The sequence below is a fragment of the Heterostelium album genome (assembly GCF_000004825.1).
Source record: "Heterostelium album PN500 unplaced genomic scaffold PPL_scaffold1, whole genome shotgun sequence".
NCBI lineage: Eukaryota > Evosea > Eumycetozoa > Acytosteliales > Acytosteliaceae > Heterostelium > Heterostelium album.
Genome location: NW_008805063.1, coordinates 135,994 through 163,191, shown reverse-complemented (window position 1 = coordinate 163,191; position 27,198 = coordinate 135,994). Strand labels below are relative to the sequence as shown.

General features: G+C 31.2%; 14 protein-coding genes across 14 annotated transcripts; 6 read left to right on the top strand and 8 right to left on the bottom strand.

The window, feature by feature from the left end:
• Positions 1 to 264: 264 nt before the first annotated feature.
• rpl26 (uL24 family ribosomal protein) lies at positions 265 to 1,046 on the top strand (the record flags this gene model as incomplete). The annotated part of the gene is made up of 3 exons (XM_020571183.1): positions 265 to 280; positions 538 to 792; positions 889 to 1,046. 3 exons carry the CDS (start codon positions 265 to 267, stop codon positions 1,044 to 1,046), a joined length of 429 nt encoding a protein of 142 aa, XP_020438457.1.
• Positions 1,047 to 1,194: 148 nt separating this feature from the next.
• smu1 (WD40 repeat-containing protein) lies at positions 1,195 to 2,905 on the bottom strand (the record flags this gene model as incomplete). Its single annotated transcript, XM_020571182.1, has 5 exons — positions 1,195 to 1,747; positions 1,807 to 1,854; positions 1,972 to 2,220; positions 2,350 to 2,573; positions 2,651 to 2,905. 5 exons carry the CDS (start codon positions 2,903 to 2,905, stop codon positions 1,195 to 1,197), a joined length of 1,329 nt encoding a protein of 442 aa, XP_020438456.1.
• Positions 2,906 to 2,966: 61 nt separating this feature from the next.
• Positions 2,967 to 3,853, top strand: PPL_00142 (uncharacterized protein; the record flags this gene model as incomplete). Its single annotated transcript, XM_020571181.1, has 3 exons — positions 2,967 to 2,979; positions 3,202 to 3,366; positions 3,696 to 3,853. 3 exons carry the CDS (start codon positions 2,967 to 2,969, stop codon positions 3,851 to 3,853), a joined length of 336 nt encoding a protein of 111 aa, XP_020438455.1.
• A 168-nt stretch (positions 3,854 to 4,021) lies between these two features.
• Positions 4,022 to 5,806, bottom strand: PPL_00141 (uncharacterized protein; the record flags this gene model as incomplete). The annotated part of the gene is made up of 1 exon (XM_020571180.1): positions 4,022 to 5,806. One exon carries the CDS (start codon positions 5,804 to 5,806, stop codon positions 4,022 to 4,024), a length of 1,785 nt encoding a protein of 594 aa, XP_020438454.1.
• A 1,636-nt stretch (positions 5,807 to 7,442) lies between these two features.
• Positions 7,443 to 10,904, top strand: PPL_00140 (uncharacterized protein; the record flags this gene model as incomplete). The annotated part of the gene is made up of 2 exons (XM_020571179.1): positions 7,443 to 8,343; positions 8,428 to 10,904. The coding sequence occupies 2 exons, from the start codon at positions 7,443 to 7,445 to the stop codon at positions 10,902 to 10,904; spliced, it is 3,378 nt and encodes a 1,125-aa protein (XP_020438453.1).
• Positions 10,905 to 11,156: 252 nt separating this feature from the next.
• On the bottom strand, positions 11,157 to 12,735 carry phgA (TBC domain-containing protein; the record flags this gene model as incomplete). The annotated part of the gene is made up of 5 exons (XM_020571178.1): positions 11,157 to 11,540; positions 11,629 to 11,750; positions 12,072 to 12,244; positions 12,322 to 12,436; positions 12,516 to 12,735. 5 exons carry the CDS (start codon positions 12,733 to 12,735, stop codon positions 11,157 to 11,159), a joined length of 1,014 nt encoding a protein of 337 aa, XP_020438452.1.
• A 75-nt stretch (positions 12,736 to 12,810) lies between these two features.
• PPL_00138 (uncharacterized protein) lies at positions 12,811 to 13,841 on the bottom strand (the record flags this gene model as incomplete). The annotated part of the gene is made up of 4 exons (XM_020571177.1): positions 12,811 to 12,814; positions 13,195 to 13,283; positions 13,512 to 13,715; positions 13,821 to 13,841. The coding sequence occupies 4 exons, from the start codon at positions 13,839 to 13,841 to the stop codon at positions 12,811 to 12,813; spliced, it is 318 nt and encodes a 105-aa protein (XP_020438451.1).
• Positions 13,842 to 14,344: 503 nt separating this feature from the next.
• Positions 14,345 to 14,830, top strand: PPL_00137 (uncharacterized protein; the record flags this gene model as incomplete). Its single annotated transcript, XM_020571176.1, has 1 exon — positions 14,345 to 14,830. The coding sequence occupies one exon, from the start codon at positions 14,345 to 14,347 to the stop codon at positions 14,828 to 14,830; it is 486 nt and encodes a 161-aa protein (XP_020438450.1).
• A 167-nt stretch (positions 14,831 to 14,997) lies between these two features.
• Positions 14,998 to 17,590, bottom strand: PPL_00136 (uncharacterized protein; the record flags this gene model as incomplete). Its single annotated transcript, XM_020571175.1, has 5 exons — positions 14,998 to 15,123; positions 15,145 to 15,240; positions 15,355 to 15,890; positions 16,861 to 16,915; positions 17,030 to 17,590. 5 exons carry the CDS (start codon positions 17,588 to 17,590, stop codon positions 14,998 to 15,000), a joined length of 1,374 nt encoding a protein of 457 aa, XP_020438449.1.
• A 522-nt stretch (positions 17,591 to 18,112) lies between these two features.
• On the bottom strand, positions 18,113 to 18,922 carry H2Bv1 (histone H2B domain-containing protein; the record flags this gene model as incomplete). The annotated part of the gene is made up of 1 exon (XM_020571174.1): positions 18,113 to 18,922. The coding sequence occupies one exon, from the start codon at positions 18,920 to 18,922 to the stop codon at positions 18,113 to 18,115; it is 810 nt and encodes a 269-aa protein (XP_020438448.1).
• Positions 18,923 to 19,159: 237 nt separating this feature from the next.
• Positions 19,160 to 20,292, top strand: PPL_00134 (uncharacterized protein; the record flags this gene model as incomplete). Its single annotated transcript, XM_020571173.1, has 3 exons — positions 19,160 to 19,483; positions 19,653 to 19,860; positions 19,919 to 20,292. 3 exons carry the CDS (start codon positions 19,160 to 19,162, stop codon positions 20,290 to 20,292), a joined length of 906 nt encoding a protein of 301 aa, XP_020438447.1.
• Positions 20,293 to 20,360: 68 nt separating this feature from the next.
• Positions 20,361 to 20,968, bottom strand: PPL_00133 (ubiquitin-like domain-containing protein; the record flags this gene model as incomplete). Its single annotated transcript, XM_020571172.1, has 3 exons — positions 20,361 to 20,390; positions 20,696 to 20,779; positions 20,849 to 20,968. The coding sequence occupies 3 exons, from the start codon at positions 20,966 to 20,968 to the stop codon at positions 20,361 to 20,363; spliced, it is 234 nt and encodes a 77-aa protein (XP_020438446.1).
• A 1,840-nt stretch (positions 20,969 to 22,808) lies between these two features.
• tgrA4 (calcium-binding EGF-like domain-containing protein) lies at positions 22,809 to 25,838 on the top strand (the record flags this gene model as incomplete). Its single annotated transcript, XM_020571171.1, has 1 exon — positions 22,809 to 25,838. The coding sequence occupies one exon, from the start codon at positions 22,809 to 22,811 to the stop codon at positions 25,836 to 25,838; it is 3,030 nt and encodes a 1,009-aa protein (XP_020438445.1).
• A 422-nt stretch (positions 25,839 to 26,260) lies between these two features.
• PPL_00131 (ubiquitin-like domain-containing protein) lies at positions 26,261 to 26,582 on the bottom strand (the record flags this gene model as incomplete). The annotated part of the gene is made up of 2 exons (XM_020571170.1): positions 26,261 to 26,359; positions 26,463 to 26,582. 2 exons carry the CDS (start codon positions 26,580 to 26,582, stop codon positions 26,261 to 26,263), a joined length of 219 nt encoding a protein of 72 aa, XP_020438444.1.
• Between the last annotated feature and the right edge of the window lie 616 nt (positions 26,583 to 27,198).

The window sequence follows — 27,198 nt, the reverse complement described above, 5'->3', positions numbered from 1 at the left end:
TTTTATTTATATTAAATAATATATTAAACAACAATATGAGATTATATGAGTTATATCACTCACTCTCTGTGTTGCACATAAAATTTCGTGCGCTAAAGTTAAAAAACCTAAACGTTACGAATGTCGAAATTCAAAAAAATTAAAAAAAATCAAAATTTCAATGAGTGGTGGGTGAGCACAATCCTCCCCGTTGGATTGAGCAGCCTAGAGAATATACCAAATTTGAATCCTGTGGTACGCGTTCTCATACAACCCTATACAGCCATGAAGAGAAATCCAAGTATGTTTATATAATATAATATCTATCTATTAGTATCATCCATCGTCACGCATACACACATCAACAATACAGGCTCTAGCTCTATACCTCGTCTATCTTAGATCTTTAAACTTGTTTCACTACTCTGTCTTTCTCTCACTCTCTCTCCTCCCCTCTCTCTCTCTTTCCCCACCCAATGCAGTGATTAGATGATATTGAAAAGAGAATGATTAAATGAATGAATCACTTACAAACAAATCTATAATCAATTTTTATAGCCGTCAGTTCATCACGTAGAAAGTCCAGAAAGGCCCATTTCACCGCCTCCTCTGGAGAAAGAAGAGTTCGTATGAGCTCTGCTTTGTCAAAGGAGCTCCGTGCCAAGTACAACGTTAGATCTGTCCCAATCCGTAAGGATGATGAGGTCAAGGTTGTCTCTGGAGATCACAAGGACGTCACTGCCAAGGTCATCGCCTGTTACAGAAAGAAGTACGTCATCCACCTCGACAAGCTCACTGTCACCAAGGCCAACGGTATGTAACAGCACAATAAATTACTATGTAGCAGCTAATAAGGTTATAGGAAGAAGAATGAAACTAACATAGTGTTATTATTCAAACAATAATTAGGTAACACCGCTCAAATCGGTATTCACCCATCAAAGGTTGTCATCACCAATTTGAAGTTGGACAAGGACCGTAAGAATTTATTGGATCGTAAATGCAGATCTAAGGAATCCGACAAGGGTAAGATCACCAAGTCTGAAGTTTCCGCTGATGTCAACTAAACTATTTAGGGATATTAAATAAAATTGGCTGTTTAAAACAAAAAAAAAAATATATAACAAAACAAAACAAAATAATATTACAAAAACAAATTATTGATTGATTGATTATCAAGAGCAAGATGAAAGATGTATAAGAATAATGATTGATCTAAACTGTCTTTATTGCTTTCCAAGTTTTAACTGTACAATCAGCAGAGAATGATGCAATGAGATTTCTATTGGGATGATGTGATAGTCCTATTACTTCTTTCGAGTGAATCTCAAACGATTGAACCAGTTCTGCTGTGTCGACACGGAAACAATACATAATGTTATCTTCTGCCACTGCGTAGAGGAAGTTCTGTTGAGGTGACAGTGTGCAACAAACGAAATTCTTGTTGTTGTCGAGTGTGAATTGTTTGGTTATGTTTTGCGTTCTGACCGACATGATCACGATGGTAGGCGATGAGTTACATATGACAATATTATCTGGATTCTTCATTGGCAGTACGAAACGGATGGAAATCTCTTTGATCTTTACCGATTGAGTTGGTCTAATTGTCTGTAGACACTCTGCATTCTTTGCATCCCAAATCCTCACAGTTGCATCGCTAGAACAAGATATAACACGTTCTTCATTCTCTGTAATAAAACAATCATTTACATATGAATTATGTCCTCTGAAAACTTTCAATGCTTTTCCAGATTTCAATCCTAAAATCCTGGATTGATTATCAATGTTAAAATTAGTTGTTATTTATATATAGGTTATAATACTTACTTTAATGTACCATCAAATGAACCAGTTAATATTTGAGTTGCATTCTTACTGAAACTGATACATGTGACACCTTGGCTGTGTGCAGGTTCGAATTTACGCAGACACTTTCCAGTTCGGATTTGCCATACTTTGACATGACCGTCGACCGATCCAGATGCCAGATACTCGCCGTCCTTCGAGAAGTTTAGACACATGATTGATTTGTCGTGCATCATGAATTCATCGTTTGCCTGATAGTCGAGATTGTTTGCAAGCTTGCCGGTTTGATAGTTCCAAACTTCGATGTAGCCGTCGACACTACCGGTAACGAGATACTGTGCATCCGGTGAGAATCTACAGCACTCGGGATGATTCTTCTCTTGATATTTGATGGTTCTATCGAGAGTGGTTGGTATTGCCTCTACTTCACTAGCACTACTTCCACTGATAGAGCTGTCGCCACGGAACAAATCGAACGATGAGCCCGGTGTAACGATTCCTTGATACTGTTGCCACTTCAGTGCCTGAGTGATAAGACTTAGCAGTCTCGATGGTTCGACTTGCTTGATCTCCTTTGACAATTCCACTGCTAATTGAGCTCTTCGTTTGTATGTATCAATGCCAGGCTCGTAGAAATCCACCAAATCTATATTTCCTCTCTGTAAGTAGTGTTCCAATCGCAGATATCGATTGACATTGTTCAACTTTAAATAGTTCATTGCATCGCTCTTTCTTAGTAGCGATTTCGCTAAATCTAATTCTCCCATATCTAATAGTTCTGCTATAATCTTGGATTATAAAGAAACAATAGTTTAGTTTTGTGTTTAATTAAACACTGTTTGAATGTGATTTCACTTCAACTTACTTGTTCATATAAGTCAACTGATAAAGAAGGTGTTAAATTCATATATGATAGATCCATTATTACTTTATCCCATTGTCCATGTTTGACATCCTCTAGAAAACGATCTACATTATCGATGGTATTCAAATTGACACCTGTCTCTTCTTGTAGTGCACTAACAGTACTATTCAATGCATTCTCTTTACAGAATTGTAATATCAATTTAATAACATCTCTTGATTGTACTTCTAATGCATTATCTATATTACTACTCATTTTCTTTGTTTTCTCTAACTATTAAAAACTATATTTATTTTGCATTAAAATAAAAATTCATATGAAATTGATTGGTTGATTGTGTAGATCAGATGATCATTTTCAGTGTTATTTTTCAAAAACGTTAAACAAACTTCTTTACAGAAATTTCTAAAATGGAAATGAACGAACAGCTCATTGTTCATCTTTTAATTTACCAAAATTCAATGAAATAGAGGAAAAAGGATAATTTTATTTATTTCTAGTGCCTAAATAAATCTTTGCCATTTAAGTTTTCCAAAACATTTAATAAATAGGTAAACTTTGTTTTAATCAACATGCTGATTTAATCAGACAACTTACTGATACAATCAATCAACATGTTGATTTAATCAGACAACATGCTGATGCAAAAAAACAAATGGGTGAGGAAATCAATGCACTCAACTCAAAGATAAGAGAGGTAAAATCTTTTATATATCGCAATTTGTTTTTGTTGTAGAGGTCGATAAGGTGTTGCTTGGTAATTTTCGTGGCTTCAAGTGTGACAGAGGTACGTCTATCATATGATCCCAATGCTTTTAAATCTTTTAATTAATTACGCGCAGCACTGTTCCATTTTATCTCTTTTAAATATTCATCTAACTGGCTCGATGATTGTTGAGCGAGTTCATCTCTTAATATTGATAAATGTCTAATTGTTGTAGTTTCGCCTAGTAAACAAGAAGTGAATTTTTGATATTCTCATTTTTTTTTTAATATCTTTCAAAAATCAATCACAGGCTACCATATTTATTAATTACTTATATAGTTAGATTGATTTGGGAGGAAGAAAAAGATGATAGATATCAATATAATAGATTTTTAGAGTTATCTCTTGTTAGTAAAGGTTTTTTAAAAGTTATTCAAAGTTTGATCATTATGAGTGAAGCAAATAACAATCTTGTTGAAGAAGGTATAATTTTTTAAGCTTCATCTTGAATGACAAAGTCATCGAGACTAACATTTCTGGCAAGACTTGTTGTGTAGATAAAATTCAGACAAGTAATAATGATAATATTTATTTTTACAAAAAAACGACAACAATTTTGTTTTTAGAAATCTCTAAAGGAAATGAATAAGCAGTTTAGATTGTTTTTAGATTGCACCATCTTCTTTTAATTTATCAAGATGTAATCTAATGTTCATCATTGCGAGTTGATGTAGTTTAGGATCGAGATCACGATAGACTGCCGAGAGTAGTTGTTGAAGTGTGGTTTGACCCGATTTATATGCTTCGAGTATAGACTTTTCTCTTGCCAATCGATGTTTGATGAAGGTTTGTAAAAGAAGGATGGGATCATAACAAGCCGGTCCGTGGGCGGGAAGTGCAATCTTTGGCTGCAATACGTCGATCATCGACTGAGTAGATTCCAAGTATTTCTTCATACTACCGTTGCGGTCATCCAATACGGTAGATCCCCAGCCAACAATATGATCACCGGCAATCAACGTCCTAGATTTCCTCTCGAACAAACACAGTGAGTTACTCGTATGTCCCGGTGTCGCAACGACATCGAATATCTTCTTGCCGACAACAATACTATTGGCATTGTCAATCGGTTGATATTCCGCCGATTCATTCTCCGAGGTGATCACCGCTGACAGTCTCCTTGAGAACTGTTGACCTGTGACTGCCACCTTCTTTAGCGTTGTATAGTCGTTGACGACATCGATGCACTCTTGATGCGACACCAGTCGAGCAGTTGGAAAGTGCTTCTCGACCACTGGCAGTCCCTCCCAATGATCCTTGTGTTCATGTGTAAGGAATACCGTCACATTCTCTGGCTTGACGTCGTTTAGTCTCGACGATTGCAGAATGTTCTCAAAGTGTTGTTTTCCTTTTTCACTTGCACCAGGATCCACAAGCAAAAGATCGGCTCCATCCCGACAGACAATGAGATTCGTACTGAAGAAAGGCACCACCGTATTAGACACTATTGGTACACTCTCTATTCCCGGTGCATATTCCAGCGGTGTGTAGATACCGACGTGATTATCATCCTCCCGTTTCAAAGCAGTAGTATCACCATCACTGGAAGTGTTGTTTGTATTCATTAAAAGATGTAGATTATCTCTTGTTAAACTACAAACTACATTTGAAACACGTCTAGTCTCTGGAGTGGTTAACCATTGGCCACCACTACCACTTGTTGTATCGTTGAATTTAGATTCCAGTAGATTGTTATCTTTACAATCAATCCATTGATATGAATGGTTGGGGAATAGTTGTTGCAGCTTTTCTAAATCGATTTGTTTGTCATCTTTGATCGCTACCAAGTAGTAGTTGATCAACTGACGTTTCAATTGGAATGCATAGAACGGTGCTAACAAATTACCAATAAAGAATATACAATCTTTCTTTTCATTGCCAACAACCTTTACAAATTGATTTAAGAAAGTAAGTTGTTCTTCTTGTTGTTTTTGATCTTTTTGTTGTTCTAATATATTCAATGAAGGAAATCCATAGAAATTCTGTGGAATAGCTTGATCTACCGATGTGTTTGTTTCTCCATTGTTGTTCTTTATCAACAAATATCTCTCTGTTGTTTGATCGAATAAAATAAATGATGACCAAATCGATTGATTAGATGTTGTACATTGCATCTTTGAATGACTATGACTATGACTATTACTGTTACTATTACAATGTACAGTTGTTTTTGATCTATCAGTTCCAATAATAAAACTATTATCTTTTATAAACTTATTATTACCACTACTGTTATTACTACTACTACTACTACTACTATAAGTTCTATCTTTATCAACAACAATATATGTATTGAATATACTATTTACAAAATATTTGTAGCTACCGAGTTGTTTGTAAATACTCTTGCTATTACTAATAACATTCAATAGCAATAACTTTCTGAACATTATGAATTACAACACTATTAAAAATTTTGCATACAGCAAATAGTGTGTGTTTTACAAGCCCATTAATTATTTTTCATAGTTTAAAATTGTGGAATTAATTAGATTTAGTATAATTTTAGATACTTATTTAATATTAATATTTATTTTATTTGATTTAAATAAATGATAATCATTTTGAGTCCAAGATATGAGTATTTTCGGATAATCTTCTTTCAAAGTACTATAGGACAGGTCTGGTTCTCCGAATGGAACAGATTGGTACCAATATCCAAACATCCAAGTTTAAGACCACGTATCTCTTTTTCATCTGATCGACACAGGATATTAATGATATATAGTTAAGCAGCCCGCAGAAATGATTGTAATTTAATTATACTCACGCCTGCATAGAATTGGTGTATCGAGCTAAATGGTTCGCTCTTTGCCAATCTGTCTGTTCGATTGTACAATTGAGTGGCGCCACAGTGATAGCGTAGGTATAGTCATCCAACAATGCTGGAAGAACTCCACCAACAGTAAGTTGAATCTTTTGTTATTTTTTTTGAGAGGCGGTATCAACCTAAAAAAATAAGTTTTAGAAAAAAATAGTAAAAAAACTCCTAGAAATTCCGTTCTTTGTTTGGTGATCTCGAGATCGATCTTTTCTAATAAGCCAAGTTAATTGATTGACTCACCCTAAGTTATCACTAAAAATCTAAAAAAAAAAAAATTCTAAAGAGAATTAATTATTCTTTTTACAAATTTCTCAAAGAAAATAATAAAGTAAACCTTTATGAATAAAAGTTAATTAACTGTTTTACTAAATCAGTCAGAGTCAGACTTAACTTAAAATAATAAATAATAATATTTGGTGGTGATATGAATACAAGTTAACACAAAAAAACAAGCAACAGTTGCAGGTGTGCAAGGTTGTTTGAGGACCATGAATTTTTTTCAAACTAATTTTGTTTTTTTCAAAAAACAACACAAAAAAAAAAAGTTGCAAAGATTTTTCTTTTTTTTTATTTTTATTTTTTATTATTACTGTGTAACTCTCTATTATAATAGAAAGAGAATAGATAATAAAGGTTTTATTTTTATTTGTTTGTTTTGCAATAGAAATGAACCAGATAGATTAGATAGAATACCAACAACAACAACAATAACAACAACATTTTGTACAATTTAATTTAAAGCAATCTTCAAAATTTTTTTGCAAAAAATATCAAAAAAAAAAATAAATTTATTTTTTTAAATCCTCATTTTATTAATAAAATTTGTGTAAATCTTTAAATTTTTAGACAAATAAGATAGAGTACAGATATAAGATTTAGATTTTAAAAATATCAAAACAATATAAGTTTTTATCTTTTCTTTTTCTTTTTCTTTTTTTTTTACAAATCAAATAATTTTCTTTTCTATTTATTTGTTTAAATCTATTTCTACTTTTTTTTTTTTTTTTTTTTTTTGTTAAAAATCAATCCAATTCCAATCAATCCATCAATCAAATTTGACAATCAAAACCAAACCAACCAATTCAGACCAATCAAAAAACAAAAACAAAAATAGTTAGGTTATTTTAGTTTAGTTTATATTTCTTTTTTTTGTTTATTAGTATTTTATTTTTATATTATTATTCATTTTTATATAAATAATAATGAAACCACGAAGTACAAATACAACAACAACAACAGCAAAGTCAGATGATCATTGGAGATCACTTAGATCATTCCAAGTTTTACAGTTGTCGAACGATGAGTATTTCAATCAGTTGATGCAACAGTGGAATGAGATAGGTCATCGTGTACAACATCTAACAAAACAAATCAACGAGCAAAAGAATGATGTAAATCTAATCAAACTAAGTCTTTATTATGTTAAAGAGAAACATTCTAATGCTTCAACAACAACAACAACATCATCAAATACATCATCTGCAAAGAAATCATCATCATCATCATCATCATCATCTTCTTCATCTTCATCATCTACACCAACAACTACAACGACAACAGTTGGCAATTTAACAACAGCAGAGAATATAAGTAAGAGTTTCGAAAGTATAAAACAAGCGATAATCAATAACGAGAGGGAATACCAGTCGTTGGTAGACGATGAATGTAAACTCAATGAAAAGATAAACATGTACATAGAATCAAAATTTGAAGAACGAAAGAATGAGAATAACAATCCTTATATACTGGAGGAACTACGCTATGCATTCCTATCGATCATAGATTGTAATAAACGTTCGCAGTATATAAGTAGTTCATTGGATTATCAAGATGATAACAATAGCAACAGTAATAACAACGATAGCCTTCATTTCAACACAACAACATCCAGTAGTAGTAGTACAACTGCTAATAATTATTGTAGTCATCATGCAAGTCATAACACATATAACAGCAATAGCAACAACAACAATAACAACAATAGCAGTAAATTCAATATAAACGATTCAAACAACAATTCAAATTCACCACTCTCTTTTTACTCACTTTTGAACATGCCATCTAAACAACAATATATTTTTACACAACCACTTGCAGCAAATAGTAAGTATTATATAATATATAGTTAGATGATGATTTACAATGATGATTAATATGATTATTAATTAATTAATTGTTTTGTTTTAGATAAACCAAATCAATGTACACAACCATCGGTAGAAAAGATAAATATTAAGGATAAATGTTTACAGCTTCAATTAAGATGGTCTTGTAGTTCGAATGTTCAGGAGTTTTGTTTGGAGATGAAAGGTCAAGAAAATTACGATGTCATATATCGTGGTCATAATAGCTATTTCACAACACAGCCATTGGGTATCGGTGATTACTACTTTCGTGTACGTGCTACCAACCGTTTTGGTGTTGGTGCTTACAGTACTGAATTCTTGTATACCATTAAAGAGCAACATCTAACAAATAACAGTAACAACAACAACATAGCAAATAGTAACAGTAGTACAGAGACAAACAACAACAATAACAATAGCAATAATAATGATTCAAAAGAAAAGAAAGATACTAGCAGTAATAATAACAACAACAATGGTAACAATGGTAATAATAACAATGGAAATAATAACCAAAATAATAGCAATAGTATTAGTAGTAAACAACAAAAGAAAGAGAAAGAATTGGCAAGACAACAGTTGGAAGAACAGAAAAAGATAAAGAAACGTGAGGAATTAATACAGGAAGTAAATAGTTATTTAAATCAATTTCAAAATATTAATAATAGTAATAATGGTAATAATAGTAATGGTAATGGTAATAATAATAGTAAATCAGTTGCGATTAATGAAGAGGTTGTTACGACATTACATGGATATCAACAGAGATTACAATCAACAGATTTCATTGCTATGAAAGAGAGTAAGAGTTATATTGTGTTGTTGGAGAGGTTGGAATCAACTAGTGGCGAGATAAAAGAGTTGTTGGCCGCTCAAAAGTTAGTTAGCGACTGGCGTTCGCTGGTGAAGAAATCGACCAGTGACTATTTGAATTCATCGAGACAGGATGCCGATAACGAGCAGTTGGAAACCTTGATTGGCGTTGTCGATTCGATACGCACTGATTTGCCTGAGCAGGTAAAGTTGGTCATCTATCAGAACGTTGTGCAATCGATGAAGAAAAAGATGAGTGGAAACGATCTGATAAAGACAAGATCCAGCGTCATCTTGGGATTGTTTGCAAAGAGGACCGATGTCTTTACGAGTGAATGTTGTTCCGAGATGGAATCACTTGCCAAACAACTAATGTCAAAGATTATCAAGAAGAAAACTAAAAAGGCAACGACATCAACATCAACGACAACAACAACAACAACAGCAGCTACAGCAACAGCAAGTGTTACACCAACTTTGGTAGCTACTACTACACCAACACCAGCAGTAAATAATAATATCAATAGTGGTAACAAGAAAACTCAACAACCGCAACAACAGCACCCACAACAACAACAGCAACAGCAACATCAACACCCAAAGAAAGAAATGTCAACAACCCCACAGAAACTACATATAAAGACAACTCCATTGATAAATGTAGAACAAAGACAACCGAATCCAACAACTTCTTCTTCTTCTTCTCCTCCATTGATGATGATGAATGGAAATAGTCATAGTAATCAAAATAACCAAAAGACAACAGTTATAGCAACAGTTACAAGTCAACAACCTACAACTAGTTCAACACCAATTACACTACAGACAGCACTACCACCACCATCGTTATTGCAACAAGAGAATTTACAACCGACAAACAACATTCCACAGTTACAATCACAACAAATCTATACAATACCTATACATCTTCAGCATCATCATCACCAACAGCAGTTACACCAACAACAACAACAACCACCACCACCATTTATCACACATTCATCATCTATACCAATCCAATCACAACCCATTATGGTCAATCATCATTTTCACATTCATCATCCACCCATCATGCCACTTCCAAGTGGTTTCACCAGTAGCAGTATGACAAATCACTATCCACATCAATCACAACAAGACTCCCTACTGAAACAGATCTATTTGTCAACAACTCCACCAAATTATGATGAGAAACATCTAGTCAAAGAGACTAGACAAAAGAATATGCCAACACCTGATCAACTCATTGTTTCACCACCCAAACATAATCTTCATCGTACAAATAACAATAACAATAACAACAGTATCAACAACAACAACAACAACACAAACAACAATACCTCAGATCCATTTAGCAATAACAACAATAACCTTTTTAACAGCAACACTACAACTATCAACAATAAACCAACATTCAACAGTAACAACAACAATAATAATTTAACACACAGTCCATTCCAATGGTCAGGATTTCCATCGATTTTGACCAATTTGACATCACCGTTTGCCTATCTCAATCAATCACCGACACCTTCAACCGATAACTATTTTAACAACAATAACCATAACACCGTCAATAACCTCAATCAACAACAATCATTATTCTTTGACCCACAGCCTTTTAATCAGGATCATCCACCAACGATCGCTCAAATGAATGGATCTTCATCTCAACAACTTCAGGATATTCTAGCATCACTCTCTCTTGACGACTATGATATTTAGTAAACTTCAAGCGAGAAACTCCCCCAAACCCATATTTTTGTAATTAATAAAACAGTTAATTCAACAATTTTATTTGTAAATCGTAATAATAATAATAATACCAAGTCTATCTCTCTCTCTCTAGTATTTGATTATAAACTTATTATATTTATATATCTATATGTTTATTATTAACTAACTAAACTAAACTAACTATATGTTTGTTTTGTTATTATTACCATTATTAATATGTTATTGTTATTGTTATTATTATTATTTTGATTCTAAAAGTTTATCAAATTTCTTTTGATCCAATACGATCGATGAGATCTCCTCAAAGAATTGGTCTTCTTGTATTTTTCGTTGTGGTAGTTGTGTGAATAGATCGATGCATTGATCGTAGTTTGCTGTTTCCAAATCCGAGAGGAACATTCGTAGGATTGCAAGTGATGTTCTAAATACAAATATCTCGCCTTCCAAGAACACTAAATCCCAAATACGTGTAGCGATATCGAGTGGTAACGCCTTTGAAAACAGAGTGGTGATCCAATCCATCAGATAATTTTTAGCTGAAATTCCAATCTCCTTGAAATGTCTATGTAATTTCGGTAGTAACGCTTCCACCGTATTATCCATTGCATTTAAATATTTCGTCATCTAAAATAACAACCATGAAGTTAATAAATATAAACATAAATATAAATATATGATTTGTCAAAAAAAATAACAATTATCTGTTACTTACACCTGATTGATCATGTCTGAAAAATGGAAGGAAACAATTCTTGTTGATATGATTGGATAGACATTGGAATGAATCGTATTTATCCATGTTTAGGAGGAACATTGCACCGAGGAATGTCATTCCTGGCACGAAGCCAATGTCCGGTCGGTTGCATATATAGGCACCGAGGACGTCGACCAGGTCCGTGTGTAGCGGTCCGCTCTTCTGGAAGATCAGCAGCGATGGGAATGTATCTTGAATGTCCTGCAGAATCAAACCGAGACTGGTCGATTCCAATCCGAGTACATCTTCGTTGTCGGTGCTATCGACCAGTGCCGACCTGATATCCTTACTTCCACTTCCGTTGATCGATGTCTTTCGCTTCTGAACGTCGGACGCGCCCCCGTTACTGGCGCCAAACACCGAGGGTGGCGAGGTCGTCAGTTGATGCGACTTTATCTTACTATCGTTATTCTTATTGTACACATGCAGAGCATTGTTGGCGTGACCCAACGAAATATTAAAGAGATCGTTCGTAATTCTCAGATCGTTGCCAATCGATAGCTTCCAAACTTTTCCACGCACAGCAGGTGGCAATCCTCTCCAAGAAATTTCCTTTATCTTTTTTACATCTTTCCTGTAATAATAATAATATTTAAAATTAGAATAAATTCTCTCTTTCTTGTTTAGTTTAGCAAGTCAAACTAAACTTACTTTTTCCAATTTGGAATGATATCGTCTTCCCATATCTTTCTTGCTTCAATCAATGCTTTCTCTTTTTCTTTTCTTAATATATCTAAACGTTCTTTATCTTTTGCTTCTTTTTCCACTATTTTAATATTATTTCAAGATAAAAATGTTAGGATTTGAGTTTGTTTAAAGTAAAATCTTAGATATATAATAATTACATTTCTTTTTAGCTTTCTTTTGTATCTCTTCATATTCTCTTTGATGTTTTAGTATTTCTTCTTGTGATTTAGGGGGTAGTTGGCTCGGTCGATCCAAGAGTGATGTCGGACTTAGAATCAACTTCTCAACGGTACCACAAGCGACCATTTCATTGTAATCATGTTTATTAAGTTGTCCTGGGTGTTGCTGTTGCAGTTGTTGTTGTTGATCTGATGACATTTACAAAAACTAATAATAACTTAACAACCAAAAAAAACAAGATTATTATTTTTACACAAATCTAATATTATTAATTTAACTAATAAAAATATATTACTTAATAAATAAATTTACAAAAAAAAACACACGAATAAAATAAATGTGATTATGTTGGTTTTGATTAATAACAAAAACACCCAAAACAACTCCAACAACACTGAAATGACTCTTCAAACAACCCCTTCTATATTTTTTTTTTTATCCTTTTTTTTTTTTTTTTTTTCAATTAATTTATTTGAATTCAGCATCAGTTAACAGTTATGAGGTCATAACTAATATGTAGAAAATACTCAAATATTGATTACTTTTAATTCTTTTTTACTTTTTAAGAAAATATAATGTTATAATCACTCTGAGAAAGTAAAAAGAATATTGATTGCAGTTAAACTTATACATTTGTTATAAAAAATATAAACATACATAAAACTCAGTCGTCTACAAGTTAGAGTGAAAGAATAGTTAGTGATGATGATTGTGTTTAATGAATGATAATCAGATAAACCAAGATTCTTTAAAAAAAATTTTTAAAAAAAAAAGTTTGTAATATTTAAGATTTTGTGTTAATTTAAAAGTGTAGCAATTCTTTATATTGTCTTAAGACTAAAGGTTTGTTCCTAATTTGAGAATCAAAAAAGATGCATCAAATAATTTAATATATATCACAGTTAGTTAACTCATTGTCCAAATACATATCATTGTTTTAATTATGTTTTCAAAAAAAAAAGTTCTAGACTTACTGCGTAAACGCAGAAACCAAATTTTGTCGAAGTCTTTCCAAGACCGGGTATAATAATATTGACTTTTGTTATCTCGGCTAGATACTTAAGTTGGCCTGGCTTCCCACGATCCAAGTATACAGCAGCAATTTCCAGCAAAAACTGTCTTACAGAAATATATAATAAATTATCTTTGCATACGAGATAGTTTGAGTTTGGGTGTATCTATTTATTTTATTGTTTTTTTTTAAAAATTAGAAATATAAAAAATATTAGATAAAAATTAAACAAATAAATAATAATAAATAAAAGTATTTTGGTATTACTTACAATGATGATACTTTGATCCATATCTATCTAGATGCCCTTTTATACTTTTTTTATTTTTAAAATATAAATTATTATTAAAATTAAATAAAAATTTGGGGAGTTTGAAGAATGATCCTATTCCTTTTATTATTGGGAAGATAATTTATAAATAAAGTTTATTTTTAGCAATAAACTCACTATCAGATAGATGTTTACTACTATTTTTATCACATTCTACTTTTAGAATTGGGTGAGGGGTTGTAGAGTATATTTTTGAAGGTAACATCATACTAATATTCTCTCTATTAAACTTATTTGTTAAATAAAAAAAAAATTCAGGTGAATTATTTAAAGTAAACCAACTAACTGTTTAAAACTTAAAAGTTTAATTTTTTAATTACGGGTGATTGGTCAACAAATACTTAAATAAATCAATGCTTCATTTAATTTGATTGTATTGGTTTTACTCTATTCCAACTAAAGATAATAATTATTATTCAATAATACAAAGTTTATAATATACAAATATCTCTATTTTAAAAGGAATGGGTAGTAGTAGCAGTAGTTGCAGTAGTTCTGGAGGTCGAAGCGTTGAAACTCATTACAGAGAGGATATCCGTCAAGAAGATTCCCAAAAGGATGTTCGTGTCGTTTACATTTATATCGCTTTTTGCAGACTAGGAGTGCGTTTCAACCATTGGAGCGTCATTCTCGAGTTGAGTAACGGTCAATTTGCATGCATACAGAAAATACGTCACTCATTCGGGAATGGTTGGATTCTCATTGAGGTTGACAGCGATCTAAGAACCTCTGTATTACGTACGTGTGGAGATACCAACGAAATTAGAACTCATAAGTTTAGTGCAGTCAATTTCTCGTGGAAGAAGCTACGTTCTTGGGTTCCTTTTGAGGAGGGCTACAACTGGACATATCTCAACTGCCAAAAGTTTGCTGACAAAGTGACATCCTACATCTGTGGAAAGGAAATTGATAGTCTTCCCTGTGAGGATGGACCAACATATTATAGATAAATACAAACAACTATTTTATTTTCTAATTTAATTTGGATTTGGACATTCTTTCTTTATAAATATTTAAAATAAAAGTTTTTGATTGTTATAAATAAAAATTCAATTAATAGTAATAGTGGGTTTCTTCTTTCAAATATTTAAATGCAATGTTTTTGAGATTGTATTTTTCATTTATTAATATTATCTATACAACAACAATTGTGTTCACCAATGATAATTGGAATCATCAGTTTAAAACAATAACCATTAGCAGCTTCAGATTTCTTTACTACTTTTGATTTTACTGGTCCGGTCTAAATGTAAATAACGTTTACATGTACACCACCCTGAGCAATTGTGACGTCTTTAAACAAACTATCCAATTCCATATCTGATCTGATTCCAGTGTTGATATGGCTAGCCATAATTCTCTAAAGATTAGTATGTGTTTGATTTGATTAGTAAATTATTGCTGTTCAACCGCAATCCGATTGATATAACAGTTATCACTCCAATAATATATCTAATTTATTAGCGATACATACATATTTTTTGAATTGTATGCAAGAGTTATAGGCAAGTTCCAAAACTTCGGAAATGATATACTCTATCACCGCAGCAAGATATTCCATAGCCATTTTCTCGACACGTTGGAACATGCCGGTTCTCTTGAGTGCCATTCTTATCTTTGAAGCCTTGATGATATATACTTCCTTGGACTTTTTTGAACCTCCACCATCTCCTTCTTCTTCATCATCATATGCTCCCACTCTTGTCATTCCCTTAACGATTGCATGTTTAGTGAGTTCACCGCAATCAATCATCGTCAAAGGTATTGCACAATGAATCGTTCTAGTGGTAAGAGTCTTTCTCTTTGACAAAGTGAGAAGCTCCTTTGCACTGTACAGCACTTTAAGAGTGAGATCTCTCATCATTGAAACGAGAACATTCATCGCCATATTAGAGATACTCATTTTTCTATCAGTTGGGATAGACTTGAGGAGCTTATGAATGGCTGCAGTCTCCCATGACGATGTCCTCGGAATATTACTTCTTCTACCTCTTCTATATCCCATTTTGACTATCTACTAAAAACAAATAAAATAACAATTAATTAATTAACTAAAAAAAAAAAAGATCTAAATCTAAGTGTTAATAATAACAAACAATTTTTTTCATTTTGTTCTTAGAATTAAACAAAAAAAAAAAAAAGCAAAGATCTAAGTATTAATATTACAAATTCTAAGAACAAAATGAAAAAAATTGTTTTTATTTGATTGCGCCAAAATAAAGAACATGATTTCCTCCCTCACCTTCTTGAGGGAAATGAAAGTTTATTTATGATTTTTAAAAACTGTTAGGATTCTAAATGAAATATCTCTCATCACTGAAACCAAAACATTCATTGACACATTAGATACCCATTCTTCGGATATCGGAATCATTGAAGATCTTACGAATGGTTGCAGTCTCCCACAACTATATATCCTAGAGTTATTACCTCTATTTCTTCTAAATTTATAAATTATTAATAAAAATTTGTTTTTTTTTTTTGAAATTAAACCGGTTCCCTCATCTCGTTTAGGAAATTGTCTGAAAAATTTCGTTAACTGTCTGATCATGATACTGCAAAACAAACATAATGATTTCAATTGTTATTCGAGTGTTAAAGAGAGAGAAATGATTATTTATCTACTACTATATACAACAGTTAGTTTTCTTCATGTTATTTTATTTTATTTTATTTTATTTTCTAATTTAATTCAATATATATTTATATTTAAAATAAAAGTTTTTGATTGTTATAAATAAAAATTCGATTAATAGTAATAGTGGGTTTCTTCTTTCAAATATTTAAATGCAATGTTTTTGAGATTGCATTTTTCGTTTATTGGTGTTTATCTATACAACAACAATTGTGTTCACCAATGATAGATAATTGGAATCAGTGTAAAAACAATAACCAGATTTCTTTACTACTTTTGATTTGACCGGTCCAGTCTGAATGTAAAGAACACCACCCTGAGCAATTGTGACGTCTTTAAACAAACTATCCAATTCCCTATCTAATCTGATTCCAGTGTTGATATGGCTAGCCATAATTCTCTAAAGATTAGTATGTGTTTGATTTGATTAGTAAATTATTGTTGTTCAACCGCAATCCGATTGATATAACAGTTATCACTCCAATAATATATCTAATTTATTAGCGATACATACATATTTTTTGAATTGTATGCAAGAGTTAAAGGCAAGTTCCAAAATTTCGGAAATGATATACTCTATCACCGCAGCAAGATATTCCATAGCCATTTTCTCGACACGTTGGAACATGCCGGTTCTCTTGAGTGCCATTCTTATCTTTGAGGCCTTGATGATATATACTTCCTTAGACTTTTTTGAACCTCCACCACCTCCTTCTTCATCATCATCATATTCTACAATAGAGGTATTGTTGCTCATTTTTTCTTCCACTCTTGCCTTTCCCATAACGATTGCATGTTTAGTGAGTTCACCACAATCACTCATCGTCAAATGGAGTGCACAATGAATCGTTCTAACGGTAAGAGTCTTTCTCTTTGACAAAGTGAGAATCTCCTTTGCTCTGTACAGCACTTTAAGAGTGAGATCTCTCATCATTGAAACGAGAACATTCATTGCCACACTAGAGATACTCATTCTTCTATCCGTTGGGATAGAATGGAGGAGCTTATGAATGGCTGCAGTCTCCCATGACAATGTCCTCGGAATATTACTTCTTCTACCTCTTCTATATCCCATTTTGACTATCTACTAAAAACAAATATAATAACAATTAAGTAATTAAACAAAAAAAAAAAAAAAGAATCTAAGTATTAATAATACAAATTCTAAGAATTGTTTTTATTTGATTGCACCAAAATAAAGAACATGATTTCCTCCTCACCTTCTTGAGGGAAATGAAAGTTTATTTATGATTATAATTATTAATATTCAAATAAATAATTTGTCATGAGGGAACGGTTTAATTTGTTTTTTTTTTTTGAAATTAAACCAGTTCCCTCATCTCGATGAGGAAATTGTCTGAAAAAATTTCATTAACTGTCTGATCATGATACTGCAAAACAAACATAATGATTTCAAGTGTTAAAGAGAGAGAAATGATTATTTATCTACTACAATATACAACAGTTAGTTTTCTTCACTTCTTTCTTTTGTTATTTTATTTTATTTTATTTTCTACAGTTCTCAATCATTGTTATAACACCCACCATCGGTATGCTATCTTTACATATATCAATAATATTTGACATAATGTTATTATTATTGCAATGTTGATATTTTAATAGGTATTTTGAGAGAAGATAACACCACCCTGAGCAATTGTAACATCTTTAAACAATGCATCCAATTCCTGATCTTGTCTAATGGACATGTTGATGTGTTGTGCCATGAGTCTCTAAACAGCGTGTTGATGATAGATAAATAAATAAATAAGAAGATGATAATTTTGGTTAAATAGATACTCGACATTGCTATGTTATTGTGGTTGTTTTGGTTGTTATTACTTACAGATTTTTTTGCATTAGTACAATTGTTATAGGAAAGTTCCAGTACCTCACTAGCTAAATATTCTATCACCGCAGCAAGATAGACATAAGCATCTTTACTGACACGCTGGAACATATCGGTTCTCTTGAGAGACAACTTTATCTTTGAAGGTTTGACGATTTTTCCTTGTTGTGGTGCACCACCAGCTGGTTTCTTTTCTCTTTCTTCATCATCACCACCACCAGTACCACGACTATATTTGTCATTGTTGCAAACTGCTTTAGTTCCCTCGGATACTGCATGTCTCATGAGTTCACCGCAATTGCTCAACTCCAACCTGAGTGCAAACTGCACATGTCTCGCGGTAAGAGTCTTTTTGTTCGAAACGTTCAGAATCTCTTTCGATCTGATCAAGATTCTAAGAGTGAGATCTCTCATCATTGAAACCATAATATTCATTGCGGTGTTAGAGATACTAGTTCTTCTATTGTTCACATTGACACACTTGTAGATCTTACGAATGACCGATGTCTCCCATGAAGATATCCTGTTATTATTACTTCTTCTACTTCTATATCTCATGATTATCTATTCTATTATAAGTGTGTTAAGATATAAAGAAAAATAAATATATTAAGCAATTCAATAATAATAGAAACCAACTGACTAATCCAATTAATTTTGAAAATTAAATAATTCTGGGAATTGGACCATTTATTTCTGATCAAAAAATTGTCCAAAAAAATATCACGATTCTTTTTTTTTTTTTTTTTTTTTGATAGTTTTGATTTTTAGTTATTTGTTGTTTCAAAAGAAATAATGGCTGACATAGATCCTGATATATATTCGATCAAATCGCGTGATTCTCTAGAGAAAATAGTAAACAAAGTAGATATAGAACATTTTAAATGTGACTATTGGGTCTCTCCTGCAACAGTTTTGAACATCTTTGATGATCTGTCACGTGCAACAGACGATATCAATTTAAACGATTTACTTGTGTTCTTACACAACATAAAAGTGTATCCTAAAAAACGTGTACAACAATCAATATTTAACAAATCACCTCAAACACTTTCAAAAAAATTAGATAAAGTGTTTGATGCATTTTGGTTAATCGTAGATCCTGAATCTCATAAATACGTAAGATATATACTAAACTATCACTTATTTTATTCTTGACAATATTGTATATATACAACTTGAGGCATAATGAGTAGCACATCATTGTTTTTCTTATTTCACAATCATTAAATTTTGCTTGTAGCTGCACTGTTGACATACTAATAATATATATTTTATTTTAATTAAGGATAACAATGTTAGGTATAATGAACCACCATTTCAATTGTATGGTGTCGATTTATTCATGGCTGTTGACTCGACTTTTTTTCCAATCCAAAAGCCCAAAGACAGAGAGCTCGAGATTCAATATTATAGCTTGAAACACAAAGAACATGGAGTTAAACTGGAGGTTTGTGTTTCTCTCACTTCTGGAAGAATTTGCTGGGTGTCACCAGGTATATTCATATTAAATGTTCTAGTGTGATTGATGTCTAACATTCTTTCCTAATTTAGAAATATACAGAGGTATTTGTCATGATCTAACAATATCGAATGCAAGTGGTTTAGTTAAAATACCATTGAGAGAAAATGAAAGAATATTAGGCGATGGAGCTTACATCTCACAACAATACGAGCACATCTTTCTTACACCAGTTAGGAACAATGCAAATCTGCCAGCCGTACAATTAATACTAAACAGCCTCAAAAGTTCACAAGGATCCATCGTTAAAAATTTATTTTCTCGTGTTACTACTGGTGGTTGTTTAGAACTTGTTGAATATTGGAGAGGAGACGATTTAGGAGAATATGTTAAATATATATACATTATTTTTTATATACTTGATAAATTTATTCTCGCAAAAGAACCTTTGAGGGATTGGAATTAATTAAAAAATAAAATTAATTAAAACTCTATGTCCAAAAAAGATAATTGTTTTTACATTTAATATCATGTTCAATGACTTATACACATTGATACTATTAACTAGTTAAAATTTAATTTTTTTTGTTTTATACAGATTTTATTTAATATTTATCTCTTTACATTAAAGAACACTTTATATAGTTAGATCAGATAAAAGTAACTTTATTAATAACAAATTAAAGAAATATAATCAATTTCTATCTACTTACTCCACAATTTCCTCCACATCCACAAATATCACATCCACATCCACAACCTCCAGCCATTGTATAAACTAGATTTATCTATAGGTAAAGTATAAGTTAATTTACAAAATCGTTAATTATTTTTTTAACACTTTTCAATTTCTATCAAGAAAAACATACACTTGAATTATTATCTAAATCAAAATATGATATTTTCTTTTTATCTTTTCTTTTTGATAAAGTCTTTTTTCCTTCAATTTTAATCTATTTATTTAAATTAATTAGTATTAAAAAATAAAATAAAAAATTCTAGTGTTTGTAAGAAACACTCACCAATTGATGTTCCGAAGGTGTACCAGTTTCATTGTGGATCTTCTCTTTTATATCGAAAATTCTATCATCTTGACTAACTATGATTTCAATTTCTTCTCCTGATGGACATTGAACTTTCATTTTTAAATATTTATTATTTGTTTGATTGAATAATTTATTAATGTTATTAAGTTAATTATTTTAATTTTAAGATTGAATTGAATGTTTGTAAGAAAAAATAATACTTCTTTTTTATATTTATTTGTTTTTTTTTGTCACCAACAAAAATAATTTTAAATCAATATTTATTTGAAAATGTCTTTTATTACCTTATTTGGAAATATTTTAATTTGTTTTTTTTTGATTCAATTAAATATAATATCTATAAAAGTTTCAAGTTCTTTATATTTTTATTTTATTAATTTTGGATATTATTTAATAAAACCAACAAGATCCAACATTTCAACACAGATGTCACTTGTTTCAAAATTTATGTGCATACGTAAATCCTTAAAAATGGATTGAAACCAGCCAATAATTACTATATTCACAATTCTTTTTAAAGTTCTTCGATCATCCTAGCGTATCTCGAAGTAAGACTCTAAAGCCATTGTGGAGTGCTCTTTCGAATTTCTTTAGAGGACTTGGCGGTGTGGAGTCATTAGTGTTATAATTTGGCGAACCTTGAATTCGTTCTTTACTAGTAGTGGTGAGATTTTTTATTAATACCAATTGAAAGTAATAGAGATAATGCTCACTGTTTAAACTCCTATTGATGTGTTCCCTCTAAAATATCATTTGCATTAACATTCCTAATATATCGAGGTTGAAAGGGAGTTGACCAATGAAAAATCGAATTTTATTTATTAAATTTTTCATTTTTTTTTGCTTTTTTTTTGTACATGTTAAAAACAATGATATTTTGTAGGGTACGGATTAGTTGTGAATTTGCTAACTGTGTATTAAATTCTAATCAACATCTGACATTGTTTGTTATTTTAAATACTCATAAAAAACCAGAGATTTCCTAGTTTCATTCGAGTAAGTATCATCAATTTAATATTATTTAATTAACTTTAATTCTAGAAAATAATCAATTTCAAATATTGTTTTAAAGAATACTCTAATGCCGAAATGAAAACGTTCTAAATGAGATCTATGAATATCAACAAGATCTTCGTTTGGTCTTGGTTAAACTAAAAAACAAATAGTCTAAATTTAAAAAAAATTTTTGAATTTTTTTTCCATGATTTGCATTATTAAACACAAATATCTAAAAGATCAATTTGGATGATCTCATCCAAAAATGGAAAGCAAAAATGCAAAGAGTAACTTATGAACTTATTGTTAGTAAAGAAAAGAAGAACTTTTAAAAAAAAAGTTTTTGAAGTATAGATTTACTAATAAATTCAATTATTTATAAACATTTCTTTATTGGCATTAATTTAAAATAGTTTAAAAAAAAAAATAATATTAAAAAAAAAATAGAATTTTCATCTATGAATTTGTATAAAAGAATTCTAACTTTATTATTTTATTCTTTCTCAATTGAAATACCAATAAATTCAAATTTATTTACAATTTTTTTTTTTTTTGTTATGCTGTTTCCAAAACTGGTAAATATGAACTATTTTTTGTAAATTTTTTTCAGATCCCTTGTTTTTTCATGGAAACTTTTAGGCCGAATATGAAAATAGCACTTCAATGATTTGGTTTTTATGATCTTTGATTTTGGTCGATCTATTTTGATTCATCATAACTAGTATGAAAGTGCCATCATCATGTCTGACAAGATTTCTTAATGATATATCATGTATTTTTATTTTAATTTTTCAAACCTTTTTCCTTTCTATAGAAAGACCGAGTGGTTTGTAATTTGGAATGGATTAAAAATTCAAAAAAAAAATAATAAATACCAAACCAAAACCCAGTTTTAAATCATTATTTACTATTCAATATTTTTATTAAATAAATAATAAAAATGTCTAAATTTATTTTTACAATAATTTATATTTTATATACTATATCAATTATTAATGGTCAAGTATTTGGACCATTATACACCAAGAATTTAATCGATGGCGATGGAGTTGCAGTGAAAGGAATTTTCAAAGCCGAGTTTTCTCCAGACTATGCACTTGACAAACCATTGAAGAATTTGGTAATTCTCTCCAGTGACACCAAGTCTTCGATTTTCAGATCCACGGATAATACCAGCCCATTGAGTAACCAAGCGATTACTACCAGTTTGTATACCATGCCACAGTACAATAATCAAAACCAAGCTATTGCCGTCTATCCAAACTCTACCACCTTTTCCTCTGCAGTTTCAATTACCGCTATTATTAATTTCCAAAATTGTAACAAAGGAAATTGTATTACTTCTATTGATAATACTGGAGGATCTGCCCCTAAAACAAATCCAATTCTAAGATGGATCTATACCAATAATGCCTGGACCACTGTTTTTACATTATTTGGAAGAGGTGCAACAACAGGTAGCTTGATGTTTTCTCCATACTACTACCAAGCCAGTAACACCCAATACTATCCAACCAATGATCCAGCCATCCTCCCAGTCTCCGTTCCACTTGGTGGTGAAGTAGATTTTCTTGTGTATGATACCATCACTGACCAATTGTACTTATCGGCCATTGGAACCGTAACTGTATATAAAGCTTCAACCAAAACTGCAGTACAAACTTTTACTTTCGCCAACACGGGATCCAAAACCGCTATTGCCTACAACTCAACTTTATATGCCTGTACCACCAATGGTGATGGAACAGCCTATATTGAAAAAATCAATTTTGCCAAAATTCAAAAAGATACTTACACTCTTTCAAATGATGTTAGCTATTGTTTGAATATGAATTTCGATAAGAATTTCGGTCAGTTGTTTGTATCTGTAGCCGATAGCAACGGAAATTTGGCACTCATTACTATGTCCGTCATTGGTATGAATCCAACTATCTTGAAGATAAGTCCGAGTGAAGCAGTAAATACCAACTCTCTCAGTTCCTATTCTTATGCTGTTGGTGTTGATAATGATACCAAGATTGTTAGTGTTGCCTCTGCTGCTGGAAAGTTATATTCTGTCCAATACACCAATCTCTGTCCAAATCAATGTTCCAATCATGGTGTCTGCATAGATGGTGTCTGCACTTGTCAAACAAACTGGTTCGGTTTAGATTGCGGTGCTGGTAAGCCAAGCGTCACTTCTGGACAATCCAACGCTGCTGGTTCAACTCAGATCACTTACTACGGTACAACCTCAATCACCTTGTCTGGTGAAAACTTTGCTAACACCACCAACTATCAAATCACAATTTGTAATCAAAATTGCACCTCTATGTCTTTCTCTAATTCCTCTTCTATCTCTTGTTCACTCTATTTGGACGGTACTCAAAATATGTCTCCCCTTGCTACATGTGATGTTCTTGTCACTTTTAATTCACTCTCTTCTGATCCTGTCACTCTTTTCACTTTCGCTTCTCCCCTTTTCACTGGTGAATATACTCAAACCAACAATATAATTACTTTGAAAGCCAGTCAAATGTATTCAGTTATGTATTTAGTTACTCTCTGGAAATTGGTTAGAATCCCTTTTTCTGTTACCCCCAACTCACTCTCCTTTACTCTTCCTCCTCTCTCAACAAACTCCAAAGTTCAAGTCACTTTCACTAATGGACAAGTCTATGCCGATATTAATATTGTTATTATGCCAAATATTGTTTCTGTTTCCCATACAGTTATCAATACAAATGCTGGACTTCTCTTGACAATGTTGGGTGATTTCTTTTTAGCCAACCCAGGTTATAAGATTAAAATGGGTGATGCTCTTATGACTCCAAACATTATTTCAATGTCTGAACTCACTTTTACTACTCCACAAGGTATCCAAACCAACAAAACAATTCGAGCAGTCGATACCACCAAAAATCTTTATTCCAATTTCATTACCTTCCAATATACTCCACCAAAATTCAGCGCTTTATCATTTAATAATACCGTTACCAATATAATTACTATTCAAGGAAATAACTTTGGTAATTCATCATCTCTCATTAATATCACCGACACCCAATCGAATCCCCTCAACGCCACAATTCTTTCTGTTAGTGACTATGTTATAACTGCCCAATTGTCATCAACAATCTCTAAAGGAGTATTCACTCTAGCAGTGGATTCTCAAATAGCCACCTCTCCAATCAAGTTGAATCTTCCACCTAGCATCATTTCTATTGAATCACCACCAGTCACCGGAGGTAACATAACTATTGTTGGAAACTATCTTCAATCATCTTCTGTTATCTTTTCCAGTGAAGAATATGATGAAGAATTTTTAGATTGTATAGATATAGGTTTAGAAAACTATCCAGCAACTCGTGTTTGTGAAGTATTTTCTGGAGTTGGTGAATTTGAAGTCTTTGCTCAATCAATTTTTCAAGGTACTTTTTTTTCCTCATCAAGTAAAAGCTCTATATACCAAGGTCCAACTATCGAAGATATCAATCCAAAATTCTATTTTGAAAACAAAACAGTTGAGTTCACTATTACTGGTGACAACTTTGTCAATTCTACTTTGGTAATCACCGTCAACGACGAGGAATGCGTTGCCACCGATGTTACAACAACAAGCATTACCTGTTCGATCACTCCATCCTCGGTTGCAAAGAATGCTATCAATCCAGTTCCAGTATTTGTTTCAGTTAAAGACCAAGGTGTATTCAACAATAATACATTGTCATACTATGAGAAAGAATGTCTCAACAATTGCTCTACTCATGGTACTTGTAATTACTCAACAGCCATTTGCAAATGTGATGATGGATACCAAGGTACTGATTGTTCTGAATTGATCCCAACCACATCAACAACATCAACAACTACCGCAACAACAACAGATACAACATCAACAACAACAACTGGACTTAACTCATCCAATCATCTAACAATCAATATTTTAATCTCTATATTATCATTGATTGCAATAGTTCTAATTCAATAAATTATTTATTTATTTAAATTTTATTAAATAAAATACTAAGAAATATTAATATGATTTTAAATATATTTGTTTTTACTTTAACTACACTACTATCGGTATGAAGTGAAATAGAAGTCTAAAGTATCTATTGAATAAAAAAACTTAAAAAAATCTATGAAATCTAAAATACTACAATTATATACATTTTTTATTTAAATATTGTTTCATTTACATAATAGAACACTGGAATAGAACTTGGTATTAATAAAAAAACTTAAAGAATCATTATAAATTTCTAACTACTTACTCTACAGTTTCCTCCACAACCGCAAATATCACATCCACATCCACAACAATCACAACCTCCTGCCATTGTATAAACTAGATTTATCTAGAGGTAAAGAGTTAGTACAATTTATCTTTTATTTGTTTTTGTTTTCAATTTAATAAACACATACACTTGAATTATTATCTAAATCAAAACATGATATTTTCTTTTTATCTTTTCTTTTTGATAAAGTCTTTTTTCCTCCTATTTTAATCTATTTATATTAAAATTAATTAGTATTAAAAAATGTATTTTTTAAAATAATAAATATTTATTTTCTAAAGTTGTTTAGTTGGGTATTTGTAAAAAATAATTACCAATTGATGTTCAGAAGGTGTACCAGTTTCATTGTGGATCTTTTCTTTTATATCTAGAATGCTATCATCTTGACTAACTATGATTTCAATAGTTTCTCCTGATGGACATTGAACTTTCATTTTTTAATATTTATTTTTCTTTGATTGAATAATTTATAAATGTTATAATTAATTGTTTTAATTTTAAGATTGAATTGAATGTTTGTAAGAAAAATAACTAGTTATTTATAAATTAATAATTAGTTAATATTCATCAATTTTTTATTTGAAAATAGGTTTTTATTCCCCAAAAAGGAAATAAAATAATTATTTTTCATTCATTGAACAAAAAATTATTTAATAATTTTAAACTAAAAAAGTATGAAAGTAATATTTTTAAAGATAAAAATATGTATTTTATATTTATTAAAGTATATCTATAGATTTTTTTTTATAATTTTTTAATAATTGTATTTGATTATTCTAATTTATACAAAATTATATGAACAATTTAAATTTGAAGAATAGATATCCTTCCTTCTGTGGCTAACTTGGCTTTTTGAGAATTTTTGTCTCAATAATAATTACAAACTTAAAAAGATAAAAAAAAACATATCCACCTATGCTTTACCTTTATCTAAATGGTTCAACTTTACCATATTGTGCTGTATATACAAACGAACTTATAGTAGATAAAGATATTATGATTATTGTACTCCTGTATCACAAGAAATCGAACTACAACTGGAACTATGTT